Here is an 18,457-nt window from a genome sequence, read left to right on the forward strand (position 1 = left end):
GACGTTAGGCAAACGATCATTTCTTTCTTTCTCTTTCTTTCTCTCTCCTTTCTTTCTTTTCCTTCCTCCCTCCTTCCCTCCCTCCCTCCCTTTCGCTCTCTCTCTCTTTTGATTTATTCCCTGATGCCCTTTCCAAAGAGAGCTTCAGATAATGCCTGTTTCAGCTGTGAAAACAGGTAGTACTGGCATTTGGGGTCATAGCTGGGAATATAGTCAGAGGAAGGGAGGACCTGCATTGTCTTAGGAAACGAGGCAGCCTCTGAGGGCCTCCCAGAAAAGAGGGACAGCAACTCTTTCAGCCAAATACACTTTATTTCTTTTCTCTCTCAGCTGAAAAGGAGCCTAGCACATTCATGGAGCTGCAAATGACCGTCTAGGGGCCTGCTGTGGAGACAGGGAGGGAAGGGGCACAGGACTAGATCTGGGCCAGGGTCTGTGAACAGGGCAGGACCTCTGCCAGCATTTACCCAGTCCATTCCCACAGAGGGTCGCCAAAGAAAGCTAGAAACAAGGAAATGTAGATGGAATAGTTAGGGATGGGGCAACTTCTATGCAGGAGAAGGAGGGAGCCAAAGGGAGAAGTAACAGCCAACAGGGCAGGAAGGAATGGGGGTATGTGAAGAACAGAAATAAATATCCTAAGAGGGCAGGCCAGGTGTGAGGGGTGAGTAGTGATGATGTTTCAAAGGATAATGAGGCAGCAATATCCTTGGATGGGGTCCAGGAGAGAAGGCAGGAAGGAGGCCGCTGGGGACAAGGCTGAGGGTGTGAGTTCCCCACAAGGCAGAGGAACAGTTCTCCTGTGGTGTCCAAGATTTGCCCAGGGAACAGAGAGTAGCAGTCCTGGAGAGGAGCCAGACCTGGGTCAGTGGGAGACAGTGTCTTCAGGAGCTGTCAGTTGCCTCTCTGATTTAGGCCAGCATACAGGTCCCGCTGGCCTTTCCGGATGGGCTAGGGGTGGAATAGAGAGGGGTGGTCAGCAGGGTGGGAGGAGGTCACTCCTGAGAAAGAAGGGCCTCTGAAGAACCTTAGACCAGGGGTCAGGAGGCAGGCTCAACTGGTAAGAGATTTGATCTGGTCACCTCCTGTGAGCCTCAGTTTTCCCATCTCAAAAATGGAAAACTAAAGACCCAACTCTCAGGGCTTTTCTCAGAATTAAATGAAGTCACTCTTGCGAAAGTGAACAGCACACTCTTGACTGGTGCTCAATAAATATTTGTTGAGTTTGTCCAGGTGTGATATTCAAAATATTTAACAGTTGGTAGTGCCCATACACCGAGCAATCAGAACAATCCTGGTGGTTCTCTGCTATGCCAGGCAGTAACTCTTCAGTTGTCCAATCTAGAGGTGGTCCAGTGGGGGAGGGGCTGTGATGTCTGGCAGTGTGTGTGCTGGGGATGGAGGATGGAGGAAGCTTGGGGCTATTCACCAGTGAAATATTTTCATATTCCAACAACTGGTAGGTGCATGACGGTGGAGTATCAGTCATGTTTATCATGCTAGAGTCTGGGTGTACGGTATTCCCCATGGCTGTCGCCCAGCTAATGAATAAGCCAGAGAAATAGGAGCAGCACCTCACCCCCACCACCCGTGGTTGTGGAAACCCTGCAGCCTTTGAGATGGCCCCGTTCTACCATGATGGATGCAGAGGCGGGCACGTGGTGGGTTGTCCTGGAGCCCTGAGGGAGGGGATTTGAAGTGTCTGATGGGCCAGATGCACAGTCCCATCTGTCCCCTTCTCTCCTAGAAAGACCCCTCCCCCCACTTTATCCCTTGTTACCTCATAGTCTGGGTTGGGTACAGGTGGTGGCCTCTGCCTGTTTTGTCCTGCAGAGGAGGGAAGGGAAAAGGATTCATTTCCATGAGGAAACACCAATCTTGTGAGAATGAGACCCAGATCAAGGAGGGCGAACTCCCCTCTACTTCTTTTTTCTATTTCAGCTGCCCTTTCTCTTTGCTTTCTTTCATCCCATCTCTAATGACCCCACACTGTCCTTATCATTTGTGACCTCAGCCAAAGGTCCTTCCACTGTTTCCTTTCCCACAGGTTGGAGTCGGGAGGGCAAGGAAAAGGCAGGAACTAATGTCCCAAAGTCTCCCCAAAGATTGAGGGGTGGAGTCTGATTACTCCAGAACACTGACAGGCACTTGAAGAAGCCCATCCTGGTAGTAAATGTTTTTGCATTTTTCAAGGGTGGAGAGGACAGGAGTGATCTGAAATGGGACACTCTCTGTCAAGATCTTGGCCACACTGGTGAATGTTCTAGAGAAGCTGTCTTGACCTAGCCCTGGACTTGCCAGCCCATCCTGGCCTGGGCTGGACATCCCCCCTTGGCGGGAATCTCCTCCATGGTCTTACCCCTGGGCCTGCTGCCAGCACCCGCTCCTCTCGTCACAGGCATGGCCTTGGCCTTTCTGCTCTTGCTCCAGTAATACACCAGCAGCAGCAAGCCCAAAGTGACGCAGACGTCCACTACGATGATTGTGGCCACCACTATCAGATCTGCCTCCACGCAGTTCTCACACACTGTGGGGCGGGGAGTGTGGAGAGAAGAAGAGAAATCACACAGAAAGGAAGACACAGGACACTGGAGATGAGGAAGGAAAAAGTGAAGGTCGTTCTCCCTTTAATACTCACCTGACTGCCATGGTCAGACACCCCCTGCCCCCTTTCAACACGTTTATAACAACAAGCAAACTGTGGTGTGTATGGGTAGAGGTTCTGCAGTCAGACAGTCCTGGGTTCAAGTCCCAGCCATGCTACTCACTAGCTGTGAAAGTTGTGAAATGTGTGTTCAACTCACAAAACCTCTGTTTCCTCATCTATAAAATGGGAGTAAGATAGCACTCAACCCATATGGTGGTTAAGAGGATTGTGTGAAAAGCCCTGGCAAGTATTTGGTATAGTGCTTAAAACTTAATAAGCACTCAATGATTGTTAGCTATCATTATTGCTTATTATTATGCCTTAGTTTATGACATTTTAGTAGAGTGGCTTTGAGTCCTTTTTGTAAATCCTGAAGAATTCCTCTCTGGATAAAGCATCAGATAAACTAATATTGGTGTCCTGTAATTCTGGACATGATATAATGCAAAGGACCCAATCTTGTCTCTTGGGACATTGTAGTTTTAGATCTAGAGCTGACTGAGGTTACCCAGACAGCCCCATATTGGTGTTTAATCTATATTTCAGAAAACACTGATGCTGTGTGGCCCCAGACAGTCCCGGATTGAGTGTCGGAGAAGCACAAAGATGCCAGGAGACTGTGAGTTGGGTTAGGGGAAATATTGAGAATGCCCTTTAGAAATGGTCCTCCCTAAAGAGTCTAATAGTGCTTGCTCTGAAGATCTATATTACCTCTTGCTTTCAGGTAGAGCTTATGATTCCCGTCCTTTGAGCAGGTATAATAACCGCTGTTCTCTATTTCTGAAAAATCCTCCAGTAACAGTGGATTGTCATAATGGGGCATTTTTATACCATCTTTTTTCCAAGTTATTTCCTCAGATACAGTATCCTCAGGGCATGTCAGCTTTACGCTGTTTCCAGAGATGGAGACTTGATATACTGGGGAATGGGAGAAAAGAGAAATTAAGGGGAGAACCCAGCAATATTTAAGGCAAATTAGTAGCAGAAGAACCAACCAAATGCGGAAAGTCCTCTGACCTCCTAGATCTTAGATTTTCTTGTCAAAAGGGAACTCTGCTGGCTAGGGGGTATGAAAGAGGAGATATGTAGGAGAAGGGGCCCTAGAGAACCTTTTGAAGGTGACTTCAGAGTTTAGGCATGGACATGGGGACTTGGAAGTAAAGAAAATCTACAGCAGTCCTTATTTGTAATGTTTCTAAAATGGGAGTTAGAAATATGAGGTTGGGAGGACCTCAGTTCTTGGGGTTAATCTCTCTCAATCAGTTCCTTCTTCCCAACCACTGACTTGCATCATCAGATAGGGCAGAATAAAAGACTGATAAACTTACATTTCAGTGTTTGTGTTTGTGTAACTTCATCTGAAAATGAAAAAAGGAAGGAATGGTAAGAAAATAACCTTGGTTTAAGTTTAAATTGTAGGTGAAAAATTTCAAGTGGAACTAGATACTAGCCCCAAGAATTCCCAAAGAGGGCCCGTTCTTTAGGGAGCTCCAAGTCTTGAAGGTGAGGTATGTACTTGTCCTATGAGATATGCTCATAGACACAACTCAGATACATCAAACTGAGAATATACCAGCATGTGCTTCTAGATTTAGATCCACTAAAGCTCAGAAAGCCTTAAAAGCCTAAAGCTGAAAAATTCCAGTCGTCTTCAAGCTTATTCTCTTGCATTAGCAAGAACCATACTCCAGATAGATATGAAAGGGTCTTCTCAGAGCTAAAGACCTTCATATGTTTGAATCACTGATTCTTGGGCTTACCTGTTTTTCGTTATTCAGAAGTTCTTACTTATAACTAACAGAAACTCTCATAGCAGAGATCAAATATCTTTCTTCTTATTCCATCCCACTTTTCTGTTATTGCCCTTAAATTATGTGAAGCACTATGCACATTTTAAGGAAATAGTTATTCTAATAAAATGTGACTTTATTTTAAATTATATCTGAGTGCAATCAGCTTGAGCCTGTATATGACAGCTGGAAGAGTGGAGAGTGGTGCTCAGAGACAGCCCTCTCTCTGTTGGGGGTGTTTTGCTACAGTGTGCTGTTGGGGACAGAGCACCGGGCTGAGTCAGTAGCGCTGTGTTTGAATCCCAGATTTGCTTTAGGCTGTGTGACCAAGGGAAAATCATTTAACTTCTCTGAGCTTCAGTTTCTTCATCTGGGAAATGGAGAGAAAACATCCACTTCACAGGGTATTCGTGAGAATTAAATGGATTATGAAGGTGAAAATGGATGGTGCATAGCAGATGCTCAAGAAAAGTGTTAGTTACTTTCTTCCTTTCCTTCTGGGGGTCCTGCTAATGGAGAACAGAACAGAGTTCTGCCCCAGTTGCTCAGTCAGCCCTCCAGCTGAGATCATACGGAATGTAAACAAGTCATTCTCCAGGTGTATCTATCTGCTAATAATTGGGAGTTGAGTATAATGACAATAGATAGTCTATAATATTTTGATTTGGGAATAATTTTTCAGCCCTGATATTTCTTAGAAATATTAAAATAGAAATCATAAATAAAATAATTTAGAAGTAAATAGAAGTTTCACTCTGATTGGTGTGTTTGTTTGGAAAAGCAATGTAAAGGAAATTGCTCACAACTCCATTTGGCACAAATGCAGTAGTAGAGATCAGAACAACACATTCTCATACAAGGGCCTAGATGTTTATGCTCACAAAAATTTTATACACATTCATAATGATTAAAAAGATGAGCTTCAGCATCAGCTAAATCTGCATTTATATTTCTCTCTCTGATTGGACTATATATTTATTTTCTAAGCCTTGGTTTTCTTACCTGTAGAATAGGGATGTTAGGAGAACTATATGAGGAAATTCAGGTAAAATATTAAGGGCAGTACATAGAACACACATGCTCAATAAACTTTAATGCATATTAATTAGTCTGCATACTTCCCATATAATGATAAAATCCACCCCCTGCTTTCTATACGTCAGATAATGTTCTAAGTAAATTACTCATTCAGTCCTCATAACAACCCTACAAGCTAGGTATCATGATTATTTCCATTTCTCATGTAATGATGCTATGGCACAGAGAAGTTAAGTAAATTATTCAAAGACACTCAGCAAATAAGAAGTTGAGCCAGGATTCAGATATGACTGTCTAGATTCAGAGTTAGACTCTTAACCTCACACTACATGGCCTTCTCCTCTGCCTGAGATATTCTTCCTTAAAATATAAGCACACCCTTTAAAACTCAGCTCAAGAATCACCTCCTCTGGGGAGCTTTCCCCAACCATCCTCTGTAGAGTTGACCACTCTTCTCTTTATATTTTATTCTGTATCTACCCATAACATGCAATAGACTATATTATCAATTATTTGTCATTCAAATAAGACCATCAGCTTTTTTTTACGACCATACCACCTATCTTGAGGGATCTTAGTTCCCCAACCAGGGATTGAAACTGGGCCCTCCGCAGTGAAAGTGTGGAGTCCTAACCACTGGACTGCCAGGGAATTCCCAAGATCATCAACTTCTTGAGGGGAAGGAACTAGTGATGCATTCACGTGTATGATCATTTATTCATTCAAAAAATATTCATTGAGCACCTACTATGTGCCAGGCACTGGGCCAGGTAAATAAGACGCCATCTCTGCTTTCAATGAATTCATGATTTACACAAAAACTTATGGTGGCTCCAACACCCACATGTGTATTCTTTCCTGAATGGATGCTCAGGGATACACATCACTCTCAGCTATAATCAGACCTGACAGTTAGCAACAAACCTAGGCACATCTCATTGAAAGATAATTGTATTTTCCCTCTAATAGTTCTGGTTCTTAGTATTTATTACTATGATTGTCTTCTATGACCATTTTGTTCCACATTTGAAAGGAAGTCGTACAGAGTGAAAATCCTCTTACCAGTTTCTTCAAAATCTGAAAAGGAAATGATAAGAAACTATTAGCAATACTCCTATCAGCTACTAAGATCAGACCCTGCTGCCATGGGTTAGGACTCTTCCCTCAACCTTTAGAAAACAATGGATATTCAAATTCCCCATGACTGTATACGAAAAGCTGTTTAGGATCCTACATTAAACAACTGGTAGCTAATTATTTATAAAAAGTGTTCTAAGTAATCATTTTGAATATAATATATACATTTGGTATATAAATATAAAAAATATATTTATGAAATCATTACATTGTATGCCTTAAACTCACCCCATGTTATATGTCAACTATCTTCCAATAAAGCTGGGGAAAGAAGAAGATCTGTATTGGGCATAAATTAAATGATAAATAAAATCAACCCTAAATGGCCAATAACATGTGGAAGAGGTGAGTTATTCTGAAGCATATCAGTGCTTTTGACATATCCCATCTGTCAGTAATGTAACATTAACACATTCTCCATGATATATTAAAAAGAGTATCCAAAGGACACTACAAATTAGGCAGTGTAATGGAATGGAGACTGGCCCAGTGGCTGCCTTTAAACACAAAATTGGTTCACTCAATTTGGAGGAGCTGACTGAATAGAAAGCCTTCCAATATTGGGACATTCTTGACTCTCTGCAATGACTGAGAAAGTAAGTCCAGGGCAGGCACACTCATATGTATGTGCACACATGAACACATATGCACATACATTCAAAGTATTTGGACATGTAATTCTGAATGTGCACTCAAATGCTGCCCCAGAGGCTTATTCAGTGCATCTCCATGCAGGCATTCAAGCCACAAACCCTCTACAAAAATCTCCCATCAAATATGAAATGCAAACAAATGAAAACTGTTTGCACTTTTTTAGTTGTCTCAATTTTTTTCTTTTGAATAGTTAAGACTCATTATTTCCTATGATCTCTTTTGCATTCCTCTTCTTGGCTAGAACTATCTCTAGACTTATGAAGAAAAGGCAAAGGAGAAGATGATAGAAACCTCTTTTATTGGTATCTGTGGGAGCTCTGTGGGAGGTCTAGTGAAAACTCCACTCATAAATACAAAACACACTGGGCTGATTTCATAATGAGGAAAGAAAGCATATCTCACCTTCTTCTGCCCAAGCGCCAACTAGAAAATAAATAAGAAAAAAAGAGTTAGTAAATGTTGTGAGTGCCTGAGATTCCAAGCAGAAAAAGTTCTACGGCCTAGTCTGCCCATCTCTGAAGATCTAAGGTCCTTTCCACTCACTGCTGGATCACAGTTATTCCTATACCCCAGATAAGTGACAAAGACTGCTGCGTACTGACCACGGGTTCCTGGTCAATTTGGGATGAAACAGAAGAAGAAAGCATCTAGCATTAAACATGAACACACAACACTTGGCAAACAGAAGTTAGAAAATGTTGAGGGTACATCTGGGGAGATTGGAGAAACAGCAAAAGAAGTTTGCAGCCCAGCCACAGTTTTGAAAAGAAATCTCTGACTGTGGAAGAAAAACAAGCTCTGGGTTAGGTACAAAGACTGAGATTCTTGTTCCATCTCTGACTCCTGCTTGTCTGATGGTTCGGTTTTTCCATTTGTTTCCTACTTGAGAAAGAGATGGAAATATTTGAAACCAATTATTCATCAACTAGAGCCTGTGCATTGAAGAGTCCCATCATATTTCCACTGGGCCCTCCAGAGTCCCCGCACTTAGCAGTAATTTGGATTCTTTATAAAAACCAGTTTCCCTGACATTGCCTTAAAGTTTTTGTTTTTTTAAAAAAATTAATTTATTTTATTTTTGGCTGCATTGGGTCTTCGTTGCTGTGCGTGGGAGTTCTCTAGTTGTGGCAAGCGGGGGCTACCCTTTGTTGTGGTGGGCGGGCTTCTCATTGCGGTGCCTTCTCTTGTTGCGGAGCACGGGCTCTAGGTACGCAGGCTTCAGTAGTTGTGGCACGCAGGCTCAGTAGCTGTGGCTCGCGGGCTTAGTTGCTCCGCTGAATGTGGGATCCTCCTGGACCAGGGATCGAACCCATGTCCCCTGCATTGGCAGGAGGATTCTTAACCACTGCACCACCAGAGAAGTCCTGCCTTAAAGTTTTATGTGTACCTCTTTTATCAACAGCCTCTATATTGGGTGAGACACCCCTCCCAACTGCCTGCTGCCCGCACCTGCCTAACCAGAGCAGACTGGGCACATTGTCATGATGCCAAATCTCTAGAGGTGCTTGGGTCTTTGGTATTCTCTCTCTCTCTCTCTCTCTCTCACTCTGCAGAGCATAGTTTATACTATAGGCCTCTAAGCCAGTTCCTTGAAGGAGTCACACTCTGCCCCTTGACACTCCAAATGTGTCTCCTGGACCAGTAGCAGACAAATAAGCCAGAGAGCTTATTAGAAAGGCAGAATCGCAGTCCCACTCCAGACCCACTGAAACAGAAGTTGCAATTTAACAAGCTTCCCCCGGGATTTGTGTGCACATTCAAGCTTGAGAAACCCAAGATGGAGCAGGAAGTAGAGAAGCCATGGCTGTAGCTCTGAGATGGGAGCCCCAGCTGTGATAGCAGTTTCTAGGTCTCTGAAATAAAACCCTTGTGAGCTGTCTGGCCTCATGTCGTGCTGTCATTAAGAGCACAGGCCTGTAGGCAGTCCTGAGTTCCCAGATCAGCTTCAGCCCTTACTAACTGTGTGGTTCTAAACAAGTTATTGAGCTTCTTTGAGGATTAGTTTCTTCATCTGTAAAATAGGGGATACATATAACGTTTACCTTCCAAGGTGGAGGTAAGGATTAAATTAGTTAACACGTGTAAAGATTTTTTTAACACGGTATCTGACACTCAATAAACGGAAACCTTTAAAAGAATCTTCTTTGTCTGTTATGAGATATAGAAATGCTCTTGGTTGTTTATCAATTTATATTCCACCTTGCTTCAAAAAGGACTAAAGTAATTGAAAGCTCTTGGTCAACTGAAGAAGACTGAAAATTATGAGGTGTTTCATTGTCTCAGATACTAAGCTTGCTGTATATCCTGTGCAGAGTTTGGGTTCAACTATCTAGTCTCCTCACAACAAAGAGTGAAGGTTAACTCTTCTAATCTCTTCTGTGTTAGTTCTTAAGGGCTCGGTTGTTCATTGACAGAATGAGCTTGTTCTCAGAGGCACAAAGACTGCCTTGCTTTCCGTAGATATGATCATCCCAATTGCTTTCCTTTGGCTGTTCTCTGAAAGGTCTCCTGGGCACACACTAGCCTCCAGCCCTGGTTCCCTATGCTAACATTGCACAAACACTTCATATTTTCTAGTAAATGAGGTTCCTTGGTACCACTGGGCAGCACCAGGTTAGGCTGTGAGCCTTCTACGGTCTGGAGAAACACCCCTCCTTTTCATTCCATCCTACTCACCTGATAAGAGACAGAGTCCCAGAACTCTCCAGAGAGTCCCCGACTGCATCCTTCCCTCACCGGACACTCACTCTACCTAAGATGGCGGAGGCCAGTTGGCTTATAACTTCTGAAAAAGAAGCCAGAGGACTTTTTCAAAACCCCTGATGGAGATGAGGACCCTGGGGCCATTGCTCCCGATGCTGGGATGAAGAAGGGGGCTTTGTAAGAGGGAGACTCACCATTTTCCGAAGCAGGCACCTAAGGCTGGGAGGGGAGGCGGGTTTCTGAAGCCTACACAGGAAGTGTGGAGGGGCCTCTGGGCCTGCAGGGTTCTACGTCACTGGGAAACGTTCGAGGCGGAGGCAGCCACCTGGGTTGGCTGGGGAGAGTTGGGCCCCACGTCCTCCCATTGGACGAGCGAGACCTGAAGGTGCTGTGAAAAATACCTGCAGTTTAGTTGTCTGGGCCTTGCACAATGTAACCCCCATGTCGGGAGCTCCCTTCTCAGAAACCCCTGCCCGCCAAACAAGCTGTGACAGGAAGAGAGAGGAGCACCAAAGAGCTGCTTTCTTTCTGGCGTATGTGGCATGGGGCAGCAAGGCACAGCCATTTTATTAGCAAAACTGTTGGCTTGAAAGGACATGTTGACTTAAAACCATGAGATGCCATTCTTTTTTGCCTATAATATTTGGAAAAATATTTAAAAACACAATATTCAATGTTGGAAAGGGTAAAGAGTGACAGTCTCAGAATCTGCTGATGTGAGTGCAAATGGATACAGCCTTTCTTAATTTTTGAGCATGCCTCAATCAAATGCTTACCGGGTGCCAGGCACCGTGCTAAGGGCTTTACCAACAGATCTCACTTAATCCTCAAAACAACCCTCTAAGGTAGGTATTATTTTCATCCCCATTTTATACTTGAGTAAACTGAGGTTCAGACAGTTTATTTAAGTTGTCACAGATTACAGACCTGGGACACTGGAAAACCTTTTGGCGAAATTCATTGATTTAGTAAATATTTGATATCTACTATGCTGTAGTATGTGCTGGGTGCTAGTAATAGAGCAGTCACAAGATAGTCCTTGTGGGGGATGAAAGGAAATGTGGACATTAAACTGATTATTTCAGGAGATTGATGCTGAGAAAGAGGAAATACAGGGGCTGTGGGAGTGATAAAAGGGGGCCTAATATAGTCTGGGGGTAGAGAAATTCACCCTTCTCAGGGTGACATCTAAGCTGAAACCTGATGGAGGAATAGGAGTGAACCAGGTGCGGGGCGGGGTGGGAGAGCAGGTAAAGTATTCCAGACAAAGGGAGCATCATGTTTGGAGCCTGGAGATGAGGAAGAGAGGCATTCAAGAAACTGGAAGTCCAGAAAGGCAGGTAACAGAGTGAGAAGGAAGGTAAGAAATGGGACCAGAAACTCAGCAGGTTCCAGATGGGGAGGGATTTGCAAGCCTTGTTAAAGATTCCTAAGGATTATTTTAAGGGCAATGGGAAGTGATGGAAGGGTTTAAAACAGGAGGATGACAGCATCAAATTCTTTAAACATTTTAACATTTTTAAATGAAAAAATTAATTATGGAAGTGATACATGCACGTTACAAACAAAGAAGAGCACAGAAGGGTACATACAACAGTCTCTCACCTCACCTCGACTCAGCCCTATTCCTCTCCCTAGAGAAAACCACTTTCAACTTTGTAAACTGTTTTTTTTTTCTGGTGGTTACCTTCTTATCTCTAAATGTACGTTGTCATCATTCGGGTTCTCTGGGAAATAAACTTTGCCGTGGAGATTTGTGCGCAGGTGGCTCATGGAGGGAAGCACAGGAACAGCACCTGTCAGGGAAGGAAGCGGGATTGGCAGAGGGAGAAGGGGAATTACAACGAGAGCTCAGCCAATCCCATGGGGAGTTCCCAGGCTAGGATTATAATAGGGAAGAACCTTGTATTCTATTACAAGTTAATCACTGAAGTGATGTTACCTATAAGCTTAAATTATACATAATGGCCCATCTCTGGGAACCCTGCCTCCGAGGTAATGAGCGTTAAGCTAAAATACCTTTGTTTAGCTCACAGGGACCATCCTGACCAGGCCCACCTGTGAATGACTGCGGGAAGGAAGAAATTAACACAACCCCTCTGGAGTCTGGCTGGAACCAGGACTTTATACCCTCCCTTTTCAGTATAAAAGAAGCCTGAATTCTAACTCTGGGAAGATGGTTCTTTGGAGCACTAGTCTCCCATCTTTTCCATCTGCTGGCTTTTCGAATAAAGTGGCCATTCCTTTCCCCAGTAACTCCTCTATTTATTGGTCTGTTGTGCAGCAAGCAGTATGAGCTTGGACTCGGTAACAGGATGACTGGTCAGGGTGGTCCTGAATTGAGGCCACAGTTATATCATCTAGTTTTGCTTTTGAGCTGGTTCCAGAGAGGTGTGAACTTGGGTGTTACAGCTGCTTCCACTGAGAACGATGTCTGTGAAAGGGCTCAGCTGTGGGCTTTCAGAGGACACCCTCCCAGCAGCCAGGGGGGTAAGCAGTCCTCAAGGGGGAACCTGGGCAGTACCCACGCAGGTCACCCCTTGCACTGCTCAGATCCACTTGCTGTATAATAATTTCACGCCATTTTTTTTTTTTAAATAAATTGTCTAGTCACACAACCACATCCAGGGGTGCGGGCCCCGGAACCCAGGTCTCTCCACTAAGCTCTTTTTTTTTTTTTTAAATAGATTTATTTATTTATTTTTATTTTTGGCTGTGTTGGGTCTTCGTTTCTGTGCGAGAGCTTTCTCCAGTTGCGGCGAGCGGGGGCCACTCTTCATCGCGGTGCGCGGGCCTCTCACTGTCGCGGCCTCTCTTGTTGCCGAGCACAGGCTCCGAGACGCGCAGGCTCAGTAGTTGTGGCACACGGGCTTAGTTGCTCCGCGGCATGTGGGATCTTCCCGGACCGGGGCTCGAACCCGTGTCCCCTGCATTGGCAGGCAGATTCTCAACCACTGCGCTACCAGGGAAGCCCTCACACCATTTTTAAAACAGCCTTTTCAGGGTTCTGGTTGATCTCTTTTCTTGGAGAAGCTTGTGAAAGGAAAATTACAGTCCCACTACACAGCTCTTCTGGGGGTCCCATCTGATACTCATCATCTCCCTCCTTTGTTACTCTTCTAGATCGCTCCCGGCCTCAGCTAGCCCTTCTGCTGACCTAAGAGAAGACATAGCCTGGGGAGCCTGAGCCCCTGGTCGGCATGGCCTTCTCAGGCCGTGAACCCTTGGGTTCTATATGTATTCTCCCTGCTCCCTGCAGCCCTGACTCCTCATGATGATAAGGAGAGATTCATCCTGCTGGGACAGTGAATTATTTTTTTGCCTACTGGTCTCTTGGCAGGGGAGGCAGAAGGTGTAGCTTAGTTTAATAGGACTCTTGGTGTGTATTATGGTGGAAGCATTCTGCCTCTGGAAACCATGGCCTCTAGAAACTCAGAGTCTAGAGTTACAGGGACAGGAAACACAAATTTCCTAAATGCTTCACTGGGAGTAATGGTAAATATGGATGGGCCTACTTCCAACCCTTGCTTCCTGGATGCATATATTCTACGTCTTGGGGATGCAGTATCATATTATAGTCACTGATTTTTTTAAAATATAAATTTATTTATTTATTTTTGGCTCTGTTGGGTCTTCGTTTCTGTGTGAGGGCTTTCTCTAGTTGCTGCAAGCGGGGGCCACTCTTCATCACGGTGTGCGGGCCTCTCACCATCGCGGCCTCTCTTGTTGTGGGGCACAGGTTCCAGACGCACAGGCTCAGCAGTTGTGGCTCATGGGCCCAGTTGCTCCGTGGCATGTGGGATCTTCCCAGACCAGGGCTCGAACCCATGTCCCCTGCATTGGCAGGCAGATTCTCAACCACTGTGCCCCCAGGGAAGTCCCTATAGTCACTGATTTAAGATGTATGCCACATCCTGAAGGATAGTGCCCCAGGCTGCAGGGTGTCATCTTTAAGTTGATACCTTAGCTATGTCTTCTAAAGGCTATTCCATTGGTCCATTGGCTGGCAGCTTTAGGATGGTGTGGTATATGATAGGCCCAGTGGATCCCATTGTCTTACGTCTATATACCTTTGTTATAAAGTGGGTCCCATGGTCTGTTGTGATGTTATGCAAGATCCAGTGCTTATGGATCAGACAGTATGTGAACTCTTGGATAGTAGGACTAGCTGAGGCATTACAGGCGAGAAAGTCAAATCCGTACCCAGAATATCTATCAATTCCTATCAAATGAATTGAGTCCTTTCCAGGTTTGGTTTGGAAGGGTCCGATGTAATCATCTTGCCAGGAAGTGGCTGGTTGGTTTCCCCCAAGGATGGTCCCAAATTGCAGCCTCAGCACTGGACTCTGTTTCGGGAACAGCAGTAACTAGATCAGCCTTGGTGAGTGGCAACTCACACTATTGTAACCAGGTATAGCCTCCATCACTGCCACCAATAGTTACTGCATTCATAACCCCATTGTCCCTGTGTTGGGATGGCTGAGGACAGAGGCTAGTTGACATTAGCTGGCCAAGTCATTTTCTTCTACTTTGTGCTGTAGTGCCTCTTCCATGATGGATGTTCTCTGGTGGGTGTTAACTCATGACACAAAGACCTACTCACTTTATAATGATGCCCGTTGGTCCATACATATGCCTCTTCTCCATACTTTCTTGCTCCCAATCTTCTAATCTTATTTAAAACCCCTGATCAATAAATTAAGCCATCCACCACTGCGCATGAATCTCTATATATTCAAACATCCATAAAGTGGATGACCAGGTACAATGCCAGAAGCTCTGCCCTTTGGGAGGATCTCCCCTCACTACTGGCTTTCAAGGCTACTTCTTTTCTTTTTATTTTAAGTTTTTTGGCTACGTTGGGTCTCCGTTGCTGTGCACGGGCTTTTCTCTAGTTGCAGTGAGTGGGGGCTACTCTTCATTGAGATGCACGGGCTTCTCATTGCGGTGGCTTCTCTTGCTACAGAGCACAGGCTCTAGGAATGCGGGCTTCAGTAATTGCAGCGTGCGGGCTCAGTAGTTGTGGCGCACGGACTTAGTTGCTCTGCGGCATGTGGAATCTTCCCGGACCAGGGACTGAACCCGTGTCCCCTGCATTGGCAGGCAGATTCTTAACCACTGCGCCACCAGGGAAGTCCTCAAGGCCACTTCTGAGTGGCCTGCAGGGCTACAGCAGTCCATTTTGGCTTGCATCCACATGCTGAGCTGACATCTGTCAATAAAGAGCAGGCTTTATTCTCCACTATCAGTGGTGGAGGACATAGGAGTGTGGGCTAGGTACTCCTGCAGCTTGTATCCTCTGTAGCTACTCATGCCTGAACCAGACTGTATTCCTTACATATTATGATGAATTGTTGCTATATCCACCCAACTTTACAACTTGGTGGATCTGACAAGTGCCTAACTTATAATGGGCAGTTCTGATTTAATGGCCAATTGATGTCCCATAGTCAGTCACTCAACTCTACCAGTGTGTCTGTTCTAGTAGCTTGCCTGGAGCTGTTTTTCCAATGGTATACAATTCTCTGCTGAAGATGGAATGGCCTTGCTCCAGAGCCCTATGTGTCAACATTGTGATCCTCCTACTAGAACTTGCCATAGGGACTTCCCTGGCGGTTCGGTGGTTAAGACTCCGAGCTTCCACTGCAGTGGGTGTGGGTTTGATCCCTGGTCAGGGAACTAAGATCCCACATGCCATGCAACGTGGCCAAAAATAAATAAATAGATTAAAAAAAAAAAGAACTTGCCTTAAACTCCAAAAGGCAACTTTTCTCACTGCAGATATTTCTAATTACCGTCAGGTGTGCCAAAATATGGCCCAGGTTGCAGAACTGCTGGCACTGCAACCTGGACTTGCTGCAGAGCCCTTTACTGCTCTGGGCTCCACTCAAACCTGGAAGAGTTCCAGGTCACATGGTAAATAATCAAGTGTGGAGTATGCTCCTCCAAAGCATGAGGTGCTGTGTTTCCTTCTTAAAGTTAGGATCAGTGCAAGGTGCAGTAACATGTCTTCTACATTAGAAGGCATGGCCTGGCTGGCCCAAGACCCTGGACTCCTAAAAAGGCCACTTAGGTGGCAGTTCCCTGAATCTTCATAAGGTTTATCTCCCATTCCCCAAAGCCTCAAAGTACTTGCCATTTCTTGCTTATTCGATTTGGTTAGCGTTGATGTTATTGATATAGTAGACTGCTATAATGTTCTCAAGAATGTCCAGATCATCCAGGTCCCTTCAGACTATGTTATGACAGAGAGTGGACAAATTAACATAGCCCCAGGCAAGACCAGGAAAGTATTTGTCTGTTATGTCTGTTTCCTGTGTGTGAATGCTCTAACAAAGGTATTACATTTGGCACAGCTGCTGCAATTGGGGTTACTATTTGGTTTTCAGTAATTCACGCTCATGTACAATGATTCCTCATTTTTTGCAAAAGCCAAATTAGTGAATTAAATGGGGATATGATAGAATCATTGTTCCTGCATCCTTTAAGTCTTTCAAAGTGACACTAATCTCTACCATTCCCTTTACGGTGCCATATTACTTTTTATTTATAATCTTGGCTGGCAGTCATGGACAGTTTCAAGGGCTTCTGTTGGCTTTTCCTAACACAACAGCTCTTACAGGTTGAGGAAGCGAAGGGAGGGTTCTGCCACCTGCTATGTCCATAAATGTCCCTTGGGCCATTTGAAAGTCATTTGGGGTGTAGGATAATTTTTTGTGTTGCTGACCTATTCTGTGCATGGCAAGATGCCAGCATTTGGTTGACTATAGGCCTTTAGCATCCCACACAAACAACCCCACACCCCTCTAGATAACAGTGCCATCTTAGTTGAGAATTACTATTCAAGAGCTTTCCTCCATCCTGGGTTTATAGAACCCAGTCTCCATTTCCCTCTCAAAATGAACAGAAGGAAGCAACAACTGATTAGGAAATCAGCAATATGGGCACATAAATGCTTGGTATGAAATGTCTCTACTCCTCTGAACTTTGCCCTCACTCAACCTGCACCACAGCCACTAGACCAGCCCAGAAGCCCACTCTGTTCACTGGGAGTCTATTAGGTATGTTCTCCCCTCTGGCTTCCCAAATGGTCCCCATCTCTCAGTTCTTAGCAAGCTTACAGTCCCCAAGCAGTGGAGTCATTTTTTTTTTTTTTTGAAGATCGATTTAAAAAGAAAAAATTGTGGTAAAATACACATAACAAAATTTACCATCTTAACCATTTTTAAGTATACAGTTGAGTAGTGTTAAATACATTTGTATTGTGTAGCCAGTCCCCAGAAGTCTTTTCATCTTGCAAAACAGAAACTCTATATTCATTGAAAAACAACTCCCCATTTCCCCCTCCCTTCAGCCCCTGGCAATCACCATTCTATTTTCTGTCTCTATGAATTTGATTCTCTCATTTAAGTGGAATCATATGGTATTTGTCTTTTTGGAACTAGCTTATTTCGTTAGCATAGTGTCCTCAAGATTAAGACTGAATAATATTATATCCTATGTATATAGCATATTTTGTTTATCTATTCATCTGCTGATGGACTCTTGGGTTGCTTTCACATTTTGCCTACTATGAATAATGCTGCTATGAACATGGGTGTACACATATCTCTTCAATACACTTCAATTCTTTTGTGTATATACCTGGAAGTAGAATTGCTGGATCATATGGTAATTATGTGTTTAATTTTTTGAAGAACTCGTGCACTATTTTCCACAGCAGTCGCACCATTTTACGTTCCCACGAACGGTGCACAAGTTTCCGATTTCTCCACATCTTTATCAACACTTTTCTGTCTTTTGATAATAGTCATCCTAATGGGTGTGATGTGGTATCTCATTGTAGTTTTGATTTACATTTCCCTGATAATTAGTGATGTTAAGTATCTTTTCATGTGCTTGTTGGCCCTTTTATATCTTATTGGGAGAAATGTCCATTCAAGTCCTTTGCTCATTTTTTAATTGGGCTTTTTTTTTTTTTAAAGCTGTCATACTTTATATATTCCAGGTATTAACCCCTTATCAGATATATGATTTGCAAATATTTTCTCCCATTTCATAGGTTGCCTTTTCATGCTGTTGATTGTGAAACTTGATGCACAGCTTTAAATTTTGATGTAGTCCAGTTTATCTATTTTTTACTTTTATTACCTATGCTTTTGGTGTCATGCAGTGGTCCCATTTTATTGCCAGCCTAGAGAACCCTTCAGGCTGTGGAAGAGAAGGAGGAGGAGGAGGAGGAGGAGGAGGAGGAGGAGGAGGAGGAGGAGGAGGAGGATTGGATTAATCCTTTGAGTCACACTTAGCTATTGCAGTGGTGGTCTTTTCACCTCCATGCTTGGTCCCACCAATCCATTCTCCATAAGACAGTGAGAGTGAACTTAAAACACACCAAAAATGTGATTTTGTCACTCTACTGCTTGAAGCTTAAAACACTCACACATCATCCTCATGATGATTATAAAGCCCAGGGATGGTGGTGGGGGTG

General features: G+C 44.1%; 1 protein-coding gene across 1 annotated transcript; it reads right to left on the reverse strand.

The window, feature by feature from the left end:
- Positions 1-183: 183 nt before the first annotated feature.
- On the reverse strand, positions 184-11,398 carry CD3E (CD3 epsilon subunit of T-cell receptor complex). The gene is made up of 9 exons (XM_082477801.1): positions 10,164-11,398; positions 9,943-10,051; positions 7,669-7,689; positions 6,538-6,552; positions 3,976-4,005; positions 3,359-3,565; positions 2,360-2,527; positions 1,781-1,827; positions 184-951 (listed from the first exon to the last, which is right to left on the reverse strand). Exons 2-9 carry the CDS (start codon positions 9,989-9,991, stop codon positions 895-897), a joined length of 594 nt encoding a protein of 197 aa, XP_082333927.1. The 5' UTR covers positions 9,992-10,051; positions 10,164-11,398; the 3' UTR covers positions 184-894.
- Positions 11,399-18,457: the final 7,059 nt, after the last annotated feature.

This window comes from Balaenoptera physalus (assembly GCF_965194825.1).
Source record: "Balaenoptera physalus genome assembly, chromosome: 10".
Lineage (NCBI taxonomy): Eukaryota > Metazoa > Chordata > Mammalia > Artiodactyla > Balaenopteridae > Balaenoptera > Balaenoptera physalus.

What these genes read in the sequence shown, in the direction of transcription:
- CD3E (XM_082477801.1), bottom strand. Translation starts at nt 9,991, where the DNA reads ATGCAGTCGGGGACTCTCTGGAGAGTTCTGGGACTCTGTCTCTTATCA. An exon ending in GGGACTCTGTCTCTTATCAG is followed by an intron (nt 7,690 to 9,942) that starts GTGAGTAGGATG and finishes TTTATTTTCTAG; the next exon opens with TTGGCGCTTGGGCAGAAGAA. An exon ending in ACAAACACAAACACTGAAAT is followed by an intron (nt 3,566 to 3,975) that starts GTAAGTTTATCA and finishes CCCATTCCCCAG; the next exon opens with TATATCAAGTCTCCATCTCT.